General features: G+C 32.7%; 1 protein-coding gene across 1 annotated transcript in view; it reads left to right on the top strand.

Moving 5' to 3' along the window:
- Positions 1–9,545, top strand: part of LOC106125193 (uncharacterized) — a 152,318-nt gene extending 142,773 nt beyond the window's left edge. Inside the window, exons 9-10 of the mRNA XM_013322299.1 lie at positions 8,926–8,989; positions 9,424–9,545. Coding sequence (XP_013177753.1) covers positions 8,926–8,989; positions 9,424–9,439 — 80 coding nt within the window. The 3' untranslated portion in view covers positions 9,440–9,545. The remainder of the gene's footprint in view (positions 1–8,925; positions 8,990–9,423) is intronic.
- The last annotated feature ends 3,498 nt before the right edge of the window (positions 9,546–13,043 follow it).

Genomic DNA, 13,043 nt, shown 5'->3' with positions numbered 1-13,043 from the left:
ACAATTAATAATGCTTAGTAGAAAACCGGGCATGTGTTTACGTGATATAAAAACACTTAGCATCACAAGTGAGCAACAAAAACAATCGGCTAGGAAGGGACAAAAAGAAAGCGGATTCGCGTAATGGAACACGTTGAAAGAGCACTTTTGCAAAGCTTTACTAATGGAAGGAATAAACGATACTCAACAGTTTTAAAACATAGACATTTTAAGTTTTTTAGTCTTTAAGAGCAATCAATGGCGCAGTGGGTGCAGTGGCTGGTATTTGTTAAATACAGAGTTCGATCTCCGCCTTGTATCAAATATTTTTCTATTAAAATACCATTACTATTATGATAGTATTGCAAATTAAAGCTAGAAAATTTATAAATTTCTATCAAATTTTATTCGTACATTCTTTGTGAAAATAATTCAAGAAAGAATCTTAACCAAATGTTTTTAATTGATTAAATATCCAATAGTAATTTAAAAATACATGTAACAAAGTACTAAAAACGTTTTTTTTTTAAACTGAGAATTCATTTAATGGTTGGGAAAGAGAAAATTAAAAAAAAATCCAACCGGAGTAAGATATTCTAGTGGTTGCGACGGCCACACTAAATTACTGCGAACATTCGATAATTGCTTTATCTGCACATTTTAAAATAAATCACATTTTTTGTTATGGTTTTTTACGGAAAATGTAAAAAGGAATAGCATGTACTTCTTGCTATACACGTTTTACAAAATTTATGTAAATTTTTAGCGAGCACTTGAAATGTATATTTAAAAATCAATCTTTGAATCAAATCTTACTAATATTATAATTTTTTTTTATATCATAAGGTGGCAAACGAGCGAGCGGCCACCTGAAGTCGCTAAAATAGCGAAGTGACCGTTGCCCATAGACATACGCAATTGCATATGCGTTGCCTACCTTTAATCGACGGAGGAGAGGATGCACGGAAAGAAAAGAGCTTCCATTACCATGCATCCTCTCATCCGGAGAGTCCACTTCCACTTCCCATCCTTTCCTTATGAGAAAAAGGGTGGGAAGGGAAAGAGGACTAAATTAGGCCTCCGGGACGCACACTCATCAGACGAAACGCAGAATTACTTCCACTTCACGCCTGTCTTCTGTGTGGTCGTGGTATTTCACCGGGCGAGCCGTGCCGATTCGTGCGAAGATGGCTAAGCGGGCTTATTACAATTGCGCATATTTGGATGGATGTTAGTTACAATATATCTCCATAACGGCTTCATGGATCTCGCTGATATTTAGCATAGATGTAGAACATAGTCTGACAGATCGCACAGGTACTAATTATTATTTTTTTAAATTCCTCTCGGATATAGTCGTAGGTGACAGCATTGGAAGACATCAAATACTTACCAATGAAACTCATGGCAAAAAAAATTGTAACAATGTGATTTGGAATTTCACAAGTCCAATTATTTTGTTTTACCAAAATCACAACACTGTGTTTCCACAAGTATAAAATATTGTTTTTAAACAAGTTAATTAAAAAATCTAAAGCTAAACCTCAAAGCTTAGGCAAAGCGTGTTAATTATATTAAAAGCAAATAATAATACAGCTTAGTCGTGACTTAAGCAGGGACGTTGGAATTAAATAAACTTCTTGCCTATTTTACATTTTAATAATCTTCCAATCGACTCTGTTCCCTTCCTTTCATATGAATTATGATTTCCATAATAATAGATTGGCTGTAAATTATTAAAGATGTCAATTAACTGTTTTAATTTGTTTTGATTATAACTGTAGTTTATCGTCTTTACACTTGCGATAGGATTTTGATTAAACTTATATAAAAACGGCTAAAACACTCACGTTCACTCCGATGGCGGCACCGACTAGTTTTAAACCCATCGCGGGTCCTCCATCAGGGTGAGTTTTTTGTACTTCGATAATTAAGCACTTTTTGGTTTATGACAAAGTAGTTTGCTTATAAAAATTATGTCAGGAATTATGTATTGACGGTACAATTCAGAAGATTAACAAAGCAATTTTGATAAAAAATAGCATTCGATTTGTACGTTAAATATCAATAAAAAGTATATTTGATATGTGAATTGCTGGCAATATGTCGTTTATTAGGCCCTTTGTACACAAGGAAACTTTCGGCCGGCGATTTTAATCGCCAAGACTTACGCAATACAATGTACTAGCGCGCATCGCCGATTTCACTGTCATCCCCAAAGACAGCTCGTAATATGTTTGTCGATATCATCGTAAGAACAGTTCATGCAATTTTTAAGATGGTCAAAGCTAATCTATGCAGTTGACATGAAGCCGCTATGACTTACTAACCGTGTGATTCACGTCGACGACTCAACGTTGTGTGTCACGCAACATGATTCTCGCAATGCTACCATATAATATTAGTTTCGACGTTTTACGTTGCCTTGTGTATGAGGGGCTTTAAAATATTACAACGGACGGCGCACGACCCTGACGGAGTTCGATAATGAAATATACAGCCGCGGGCCACGGCCAGTTGACCGATGAAAATTGTTACGGACCTTTGAAGCTAACGACCTTCATTAAATGTTTGCCTTCAATATTTACACAACACTACAATCAATATGTGTTTGTTACGGTGACATTTTATTATTTATAACTTTACTTTCACCTGACCCTGGTCCGTATTTCTTCGTGTGTATTTTTTTTTCCTCCTGTAGTAAACGATTGAACTGTTTGAAAATGTGACGTTTCATTTAGTATTCTTTCCAGCATGTTATTTTAGATATTTGCTACTACTACTAATAAATATCGCTTTTTATAACTACAAATAAAGATTAATATCTCCTCCTTCACGCAGATTTGTTTCAGAACCAGCCGACATTCCTCCATGATCTCTTCAAATGTAATGTTTATGCAATAACCGTATAAGTATTTCTCTCTGGCTTTCTAATTAATCTTAAAATAACTACTAAGTTAGTTCGCAAGCCCCCCTCGTCGGGAAGTAATACAATAGTTAATCATGTTTTAACATAACTTTGCGGAACACTTGAATTAATTTTGCAGAACGTGTTTAATCTTATGTACGCACACTTAATACATACAGTGTTATCGTACCTTAATTGTTATAATGGATCCATATTACGCTAGGTTTCTATTGCGCTTTAATAAAAAAAAAATATATTCATCCTTCTGATTTTTTTATGGCCTACTCACCCCTAACTTAGGGTAGGTTCCGAGCCCCTCTGTGGGGATATATAGTGAGCTAATGATGATTTTTTAAGGGAACAGTGACATCATTATGTTTTATTACTAGTGGTTGTTGAATTGTTGAACGACCTGTATAACACAATACAGAACGTGAACATGCTGTATGTAGAATATGTTCGATTCTGGTTTTAATTTGAAGGGTGCAAAATTAAATAGTTTTATAAATATTCTAGTTGAGATGTTACGATGTAGTTAAAAAACTTTACTAACTATCCTACTCAGTCGCTCGTGTGGTTTATTAAAGCGATGTTTGTTTAAAATCTTTAAAGTACATTATCGAGCTTGGGGTTTGTTAACATGAGATGAAGCTAGAGCTTTTATGTAACATATTCTCAGTGCAATGTTGGTTCAGTGGTTTAATATAGTTACATACATTTATTATAAAATAAGTTTTTATAAATAAGCGCATAATAAAAGCTAATATTAGCTAATTTACCTACATATAAATTTATATTCTTAGTAAAATGATACGATAATTCAGAGTCAAATTTCTTTATGTTCGAACACAATATATTTTTGATACGTCTTTTTGTTAGGTTTTTTTTTTAAGTAAGTAAATAATAGCATTGATATATTATTTGCAAATAAATGACGAGAATCAAAGAGAATGAGAATCTTGACAGATGCCACAGACAATAAATAAAATTCATTGTTATATAAAAAAAAATTAATCCATTCAATATTACAACACAATCTCAATAGTAACAGTAACACTTTTTTATCCAACACAGTGAGTAGTTACCATTCAAGACGTAATACTAGAAAGTTTAAAAATATGGTAAAGAAGTTATAACTTAAAAAAAGGTCCATATATTCCGCAAGTTGGCAATAAATGTGGCATTGGTAGGAAAAACAAGGGAATCAACATTCACTACACTTCGTCATTGGGCTGGCTTCCTTCCATTTCCATTAGCGAATGTTTAGCCAAATTGTTTCCTGAACTTTACTCCATTAGACGAAACAGTTTCCTTTTTGTGTCTCCCCTTGGTTAAGTTTTTTGTTCCCCTTTGTAAGCCAAGTGTTTTTTCTACATACAATTTCGTAAGAATTTTTCATTTATTTGAGTGCTTGCATATATTAATTTCAATCTTGGAATTCTTCTTACTAATATTATAAATGCGAAATTGTAGATGGATAGATTGTATCTCTGGATCAACGGATCGTGATAAATTTTGACACACCTGTAGTATATAGTGTGGAAGAACACATAGGAGTATATATTATTTTTTTATTTCCGCACGGACGGAGTCGCGGCCGACAGCTAGTATAAGAATAGATGCCTAACGAAGTTAACGTCGTATCGCATATTTATGGATAAAAATATGTATTTTTTTACAGTAAAATAGAGAGAAAACTTTATTATTATTTCTATTTACAATTCTCCGAGTCGAAATATCTTTTCTTGAATTGGAATATTCTTTAGCAGATTTAGTGACTCTGATAAATCATCACGTACAAATTAATTTAACTACCGCCGCGACACTTCTTATGCTAGAAGCCGGCTGCTTGGAATTTTGGTATAAATTATACTAATGGCTTTCTTGGAACAGCAACATGCAGTAAGCTGTTTGTAGCAAATTTATGGACTTGCATTAACTGAATTGCTCTCCTTACTCATTTATTCATCAAAAACTAGCTGTCTTAAGTTACACAAATAAGTCTTATTTTAGACATTATTAGTTAGAATCCTCTGGCGCGAATGGCGCGCTTTCATTACGAAATCAAGTGTCAGAATGATTAGTGAGGCGTCGTCATAAACGAAGACATTTTAGTAAGGCTAGTGTTGCGCCAGTACACCGGCATAGTGTCGGATTGTCTTGCTAACATTACTTACAAAATAAAATGTCAAAGATGTCATCTCATTGTTTTAAGTATATATTAATTCATCAACATCTATGACAACAAAAGCGTTGAACCTGTTTTATCTCTTTCTTTCTCATTGTAAATATATGTTTCATCTCTCTCGTGTAACGAAACGTGCGTACCATGACGCGTCCTTGAAATGTTGCTGACAACGTTTTACCAATTATAAAATTTCTGATAAAGATGTTTCCATAAAAAAGGCACAAGCGAGACAATAAACGAAAGCGACATTGATGTAAATAACCCAAGAAAGCCGTGTAGACTAATTTTCGTCGGAACTCACATAACGAGGGTGTAAATCCGACAGAATTATGAACGAGCCGGCACGGATAATAATTATACTAAAGTACCTGAGTGAGATTCACATTAACGTTGGCACGACCTATTTTTGTTAGAGGAGCTTTACGTTACTACTAGGTGTCACCCGCGACTCTATCCACGCGGTATTAAAAAAAAATACTAAATTATTAGCCTACATGTTTTTGCAGACTACATTCTACATCAAGGCCAAATTTCAGCGAGATCTATACAGTTGTTCGCGAGATACTTTCAAACAAACATCCATCTATACATTCGCATTTATAATATTAGTAAAGATTATTTTGTTACTATAGGTATTTTAAGAAAACGTTTACGATGAAGACAAATTACTATTTCCAAATTTATTCGCTTATATTTACTGGTTTACTTCTAGTCCAAGTTAGATGAATTTTTGTACGTCAATATAATTTAACCTTAGAAGAAAGAAAACGCATAGTAATAGATATTTCTGTACATTATATTGATTCTAAGAATCGTGTAGTCAAAGGAGAATTAACGACATTTTGATAAGGGAGCGTAGATTTCCATGACTATGCGCATTGTATTGTTGCGTTCATATCCCTTTGTTTGAATAAAGATAAAACAATTTATTACTAAATACATTTGAAGACCAGAATACTAACAATAATGGTAGTGTTTATTTAACTCCTATAAAAGGATATTGATTAAACTTACTCTTTATGAATGCTCATAATTAAAAGAAAATAAATAAAAACTTTGTTCATTATTTGCTAGAATTTACAAATAAAATTGACGTACTTTAAGATCTTATTTTGTCTATGTTTAGAAGATCAAAACTCTTCTGTTATCTTGTCTATGTTACTCACGATTGACCGACTTCGTGTATAGAAAGATATTCCAAGTCGATATAACAAAAGTTAATGTTCATTCTACATTTCAAAACGCAATGTTTCACCTCCATAAAATATAGGTACTAAACCATCGTACAATGCTTGGGGGAGCGAAGTTTAACAAACTAAAGAGCAATAAATCTAAATCACGGAAACGTTCCGGAGGAGCGGCAATTGTCGCCTTCAGCAGAAGCGACGCACGTAAATAATACAATGCAATAACAACGTAGTGGGCTAACTGCGGCATGCCTCTGTTATTACTTCCCACCTCAATCTGGCCCCCCACTGCTCACCCCGTACCCCGCCACCGACCACATACCGACGGGAATCTCACCGGGTCTCGAGGGAAGGCGGGAGGGGTAACTCACCTCTCCCCGCCGCACCTAATGCGACATTCTTACGTGACAACGATTTATCCAGCGTGTATTGTCCCAGCTTAATTTATAGCGGCACTGGAAACTGGTGCGGACAAAATTATTTTCTCATATTCAAACAAAAAAAAATGCGCATAGCTCGGAATAAAGCAAAAGAAAGCAATGGAAGCGGTCAGACACAAATCATTTTTGCGTCTCTATTCCCTTTTTACGATTCTCTTGTCTTTACGTTCGGTCTCTTTTTATACCATTTAATACCTGCATTAAGCTTATTTAAGTCGTCAAACATTTTGTACTCGTCGTGAATTACAATTTTTATGAAAAGTGCAAGAACTTACAAATTAATTGTGCCAATTATTCTGTATTATTTGTACTGCAACAACTTACTAATTGCCACCGAGTTTCAAATAGACGTGCAAAGTATGTATGGTGACCACTCAATGTATTGGAAACGTTTAGTCAAAGGCAGTGGCTCATATTGTATCCAAATTTTGCACGAAATATCGATCAGTTGAGTAGATACTGTAGACAAGTGAATGCATCTGCTTCTGTCAACATTATCGTAGGCACTTCGTGCTTTGTATATCCATTGACGCTCTCCATCAGTAGAATATTTGTCAAAATATGAAAAACTATTAACTAAAAATATTGATGATATTTTTGAAATTACATTAAAATGAAATTTTACTTTATAATGAATTACATACACTGTCTGTTTTGAAAAAAAAAATCGGCCCAATGTTTCCAATAATTTAACTGTAACGAATACGAAAGAAAGATTTAAGAGATCAAGGTACTCTTTTTTAAGGAGTGTTTCAAGCATTATCTCTACCTCTATAGATCTTTATCCTCCATATTTTATTATGGATTTCTTTAATTATTGTCACAGTCTCCAATATATCCTCCCGAACTGATATAAAAAAGGCTAAACATTCACGTATATTCGTCCGGTGGTGGCACCGACTAGTTTCGAGCCCATCGGGAGCCCTTCATCAGGATGTGGTACTGGTATTATTTAGCGAGTGTTTAGCCGTTTTTATATCAGTTTAGTATAATGTCTCACGAAAGTTTGAATAATTTAATATCCTCCCGAATTTGCTTCTTGCAAATTTCCTTCTTAAAATCGATGCCCTATTTATGACCTGTTTAAGTATTTAGATAAATATAAATCAATTTGATTATACCAAAATAGCTAAATTGAGCACTTTGTTTAATACAATAAATTGTGTACAATCTGAAAGTATTTATACGTTGTATCATTCGTTGGCCTCCAGTAGGTGGCTCGCAACCGCGATCGCGTCTGTTTGTTCAGTCTGCTTGTTCAACGGATAAGATACAGATAACGGATAAAGCAGTATTTATTGGGTATTCCATTCTTGTATTTACTTTTATCAAACAACATTTGCTGTTTGTTGAAGTAGCTCGGGGAGTTATTATCGAGTCAATGATATTTTATCGTTAAATGAAAGCTATGCTGCTCTAAACGTAGTGACTAACTGTATCCCGCGATGCGATACGACTGCATGGAATTAAAAGAAACTTAATTTGTAGCCTGTGTGTTCTTCTAGGCTATGTTCTATTTGTACCAAATTTCATCGAGATCTATACTGCCGTTCGCAAGAAACCTTCAAACATCCATCCATTCACCTAGACATTCGCATTTATAATAATAGTAAGATTGGACAGTTTTCAGCCTTAACTTTAAATTAACATTTGTTAAAATTGATTAATCCTTTTTGGTCTAAAACCGATGGGTGAATGACGTTACCAAGTAAGCTATCGATGTTTAAGTACAAGTATTGTTAGGAAGAAAATCCGAAAATGAGCCAGTGTCAACTCAATACAAGCCTTATTAAAATGTCGACGTTTATGTCCCCTCACTATTCATACTGACACTGTCTTTGTAACAAAAGCACGTCATTCGCGCCAAAGGATTCTAACTAATAATGTCTAAAAGTAATGATGTGTTTCTTATCAATATGCCTAATGGCAAAATCGAAACTTTATGTTTCACCTTTACCCGATAAGAATTACGACACCTCAAAGTTTTCTGACTTCTACCACCGGTGAATTTTATTGAGTAATAAAAGTTTTAAAATTTATAGTTGTTCCAAATTTGAATTACTCGTAAATTACCGAAAGACATTTTAGATGTTACTCGAGTTGATTTAAATAGAATCAAATACAAACCTTTAAATTACATAATCGAGTTTCTTCATGATTTTTGATCGACACTTAAGCAAAGTGCAGTTATCTTATTAATTTATTTTTTCTTATTGTTGACAGGGTCCGTGGCGTCTTTATTTCTGACAGCACTATGTTCGACAATTACTTTCTCGCAAATATTAAGGTGAGCATGATTAATGTCTTTTATTATTCTTACCTTACATATCAACTAAATATAGTATATAACTAAATATATAAAATACTAGGAGCGACGCAAAATGAGACTTTGCCATTGACAATACGTGTCTGCACTTTGGCTCCGTGTCAGCTATTGCCGATCTTTCTCCTCTTCAACCTTACTACACGGGGAGGTGGAATTGGCAGAAGTGGGAACGCAAAGGAAGGGGAAATGACCTATTTATGTGCGTCCTCTCCTCTATTATATAGGTAGGCAACGCATCTGCAATTCCAGATGTCCATGCCGTCGCCTGTAAAATGAACGAATGAACCGATTTTTAATAGTTATTATGACTTGCATTTTTCCCCTCGGTCGTATAACGTACAGTTAGTCAGGTTATTTATATTTTTATTTTACAAATAGTTTGTTTTTTTTTACAGGCACATCCTACGATGATGGCCGGCGTGGGGCGTGTAAGCTGTCCTTTATCACCTGTCATTTGTAAATAGCAAATATTTTAATAGACGAGTTGTGCTCACCTACTTACCGTATGTAGGTGTTAGTGGTAATTATATATTTATTTATATTTATATATTTATAACTGAGTGCGGTGCAGGTTCTTCAAAAGAACTTGATAGACGGTTATATCTCTTTTAAGAAAATAGTATATTCTAAGCGTTTATACTCAATACATTTATTTAATAACACGATTTCTAATGAATGGTGATTTCTGTCCTGTCATTGGACGAATTGCTATTAAGACACGCGTCCATTGGCCCGCGCAAAAAGCACCGCACGCACAGATTGGTTCAAGAGTGGTAGAACCCGCTTTAACATCTTCGCACGAATTGGCCAGGTTATCCCGGTGAAATACCACCACCACACAGAAGACAGGCGTGAAGTGGAAGCAATCCCGCGTTTCGTCTGATGAGTGTGCGTCCCGGAGGCCTAATTTAGTGCTCTTTCCCTTCCCACCCTTTTCTTTTAAGGAAAGGATGGGAAGTTGAAGTGGACTTTCCGGATGAGAGGATGCATGGAAATGGAAAATATTTTCTTTCTGTGCATCCTCTCCTCCGTCGATTAAAGGTAGGCAACGCATATGCATTGCGTATGTTTATGGGCAACGGTCACTTCGCTACTTCAGCGATTTCAGGTGGCCGCTCGCTCGTTTGCCACCTTATGATATAAAAAAAAAAAAAGATTAAACAAATTAGTTTTGTTTTGATGCGCTGCAGGCGGTGTGGATGATGGACTTGTTTCTTTACTTGTACATTTTAAAGTTAAAATAGTGTGTACGCCCAAATTATATCATTGTTATTGACCTGATTATTTAATAATTTATCCTGGTTAAAATTAAAGTTTATGAAATTGATGGAAAATACTTGTTTTTTATTTTAAAAGCATTAAAATTAACTTTTATGTTGTTATTGTTTACTGATTTTATTACCACTCGCAAACCTTATACTGTTTACTTAGTATCATCAAATATTCTGTTCGTAGTCAAAGTTTAAAGAGTCTGAACCGCACTCACTTAACTTCGTAACTTAAGCCATTAAAGCGATGTTATTTCATTCTTAAACTGTACTGAATAAAACAATGAATTAGATGTAATTGTAAGGGATTAAATTAACCACACATTAGTTAGTCTTTTTGTACGTTTTAAATTTTTACAAGTTTTTGTTTTACATTTTTAAATTCATAAAATATGTAAAAGTGTTATTTTATGATGCATAAAATAAAAAAAATAAATGTTTATAGTAAAAAAGAATTGAAATCACAGATTATATCTGATTGACCGATGAATAAATAAGGTACTGGCTATATCAAAATTCTTGTACCAGATTTGATAAATATTTTGCTTTTGACTTTTGTGAAAAAAAGAAAAAAAAATGTAATATTGGAACTTTGTAGAATTGTTTCTCTTGATGATTAAAAGAAACATGTTAAAATCGGTTTATATTTAATTCTGTTCGTAGTAAATAAATAAACCAAATATATTTGTTATTAAATGTACTTCCAGTACTATAACGTTAGTTACATAAGGAATTTCTGCGTTTATATACTTTGTATATAATAAATGTAAATGTAAATTAATCAATGTCTTTGTCATAACGTGTGATGTGTAGATGAATTATTTGTAGAGAAAACATAGCCAAATAAATTAAAATATAAATTATATCTAGATTAATCTAACCTATATATTTATTAGTAATTTTTTTAACCAAATTATATAAAACGATTTTTTTATTTTAAAGAAGAATTAATTTACTGAATTAATTTAAGATATTTTATTCAAATAAATATGATATTCATTTAAATCAATATTAGATGTAAAATTTACTTCATTTTATAAATATAAAAAAAATCGTGCTCTTACGTACCTGTGAAGTAGAAAATTCACTTATTTTCATTGTATGAAAAGTGCAAATATATTTTTGCCAAAAATAAAGATAAAAGATCAATAGTAATTCATAAAATTGACTATAAAATAAAATTAACGCAAGAACTTGGTCCTGCAAAAGCTTAATTATTTGGCTTTTTTGTTATCTTTGTATCTAAGGTAATATTATTTATAATAACAAAATCAAGTAGCTCCACAGTTTTGAAGACAGCAAAAAGGAATTGAATATTATTGTATTTAATCTAAAAATAACTTTTACGTATAAAGTTACTTCTGTGCAAAACTGCTCTGCAATACTAGTAGGCGCTTTTTTAAAATAAATTATGTTTAAAATCCTTTGCGTGCATCATTAAATATGAAGTAACATTTTATATATTTATGTAAAATTCTATATTTTAGTTTTGAACACGCCTGACAAGCAAGAACATACTGACATGTTTTGAAGACATAAATCTAAATTTAAATAAAATAAATTTGTATAAAAACAGTATCTGTTTTGTACAAAAATACGTAGTTTAAAAACTATGATGAGACGAGACCTTATTCGTATAGCTGTCTTAAAATAAGTCAATAATACTTGTAGCACACAGATGCAAAACGAATCTTAAGCGAATTAAATCGTAATACGGAATCTATATCTGTCGCTGAACGAACCAAATACATGTCAGTTTAATGTGAACATTCGCTTTACTTTGTTTCTTATTCGCTTTGCCATCTGTGTGCTACAAGCATTAAGGTAAAAGAAAGTTGGCGACAGTTGAAATGCCAATTTATTGTGTAGAAAATATGTAACATAGGTACTGCATATAATGTTCGTTATCTTCTAAAAAATATATTTATTTCAAAAAATGTCACAGAAGGAAAAGGTACTAAATTAAAATATTTTCTGTTTGTAAATAAACTGAGACTGACTTATTGATGTTTACTTCTATTAAATCAAAACTAATTTTTTGTCGCCAAAACCTTTAATTAATTTTATTAATTAATTGTAATTAAATAATACATACATATAAAACGTAGACAATATATAAGAAATATTAGAAAAATGTCTATTACTTATTTCGTTTTATACAAAGTCATTTTAAATCTGTAATCAATTAAATCCTGTTTTTACAAAATTTGTGAAAATGTGATATTTTAAAAACATCGTTACTTGATGTCACTGGTTGGAAGAAAAAAAATAAGTTGTACTAAAAGCTGATAGCTTTATCTTTTTTATTTATTCTTTGTATAAATTTTATACGATGAGATTATGTGCTCCGCGTTTATTTGCTCAATTAATTCATTTAAAGAACTCTGTTATATTATAATAAATGATCAAAACAAAACTGTTTTTTAATCTACAAACATTGTTGAAGTAACCAAAACAACAAGCAACAAGCTGTCACCCGTCACTCCGTCCGCATGGAATTAAAAAAAAAATTAGTAGCCTGTGCGTTCTTCCAGACTATGTTCTACATTCATGCCAAATTTCATCGAGATCCGTTGTGCCGTTCTGGAGATAATAAATAAAATAAAATAGCCTTTATTGCTTTACAATTTTTACAATTTATGATAGTTATACATGCCTATTAACTAAAAAACTAAATTAATTTAAACAATTCTACTAGTATTTAAATGATCGGCAACTTGTTTGTATTGAAAAGCTTGTCAATTGAC

Source organism: Papilio xuthus, unplaced genomic scaffold (genome assembly GCF_000836235.2).
Source record: "Papilio xuthus unplaced genomic scaffold, Pxut_1.1 DF825928.1, whole genome shotgun sequence".
Taxonomy (NCBI): Eukaryota; Metazoa; Arthropoda; class Insecta; order Lepidoptera; family Papilionidae; genus Papilio; species Papilio xuthus.
Note: the sequence above shows the minus strand (reverse complement) of the source record. Positions and strands in the feature narration are given on the sequence as shown.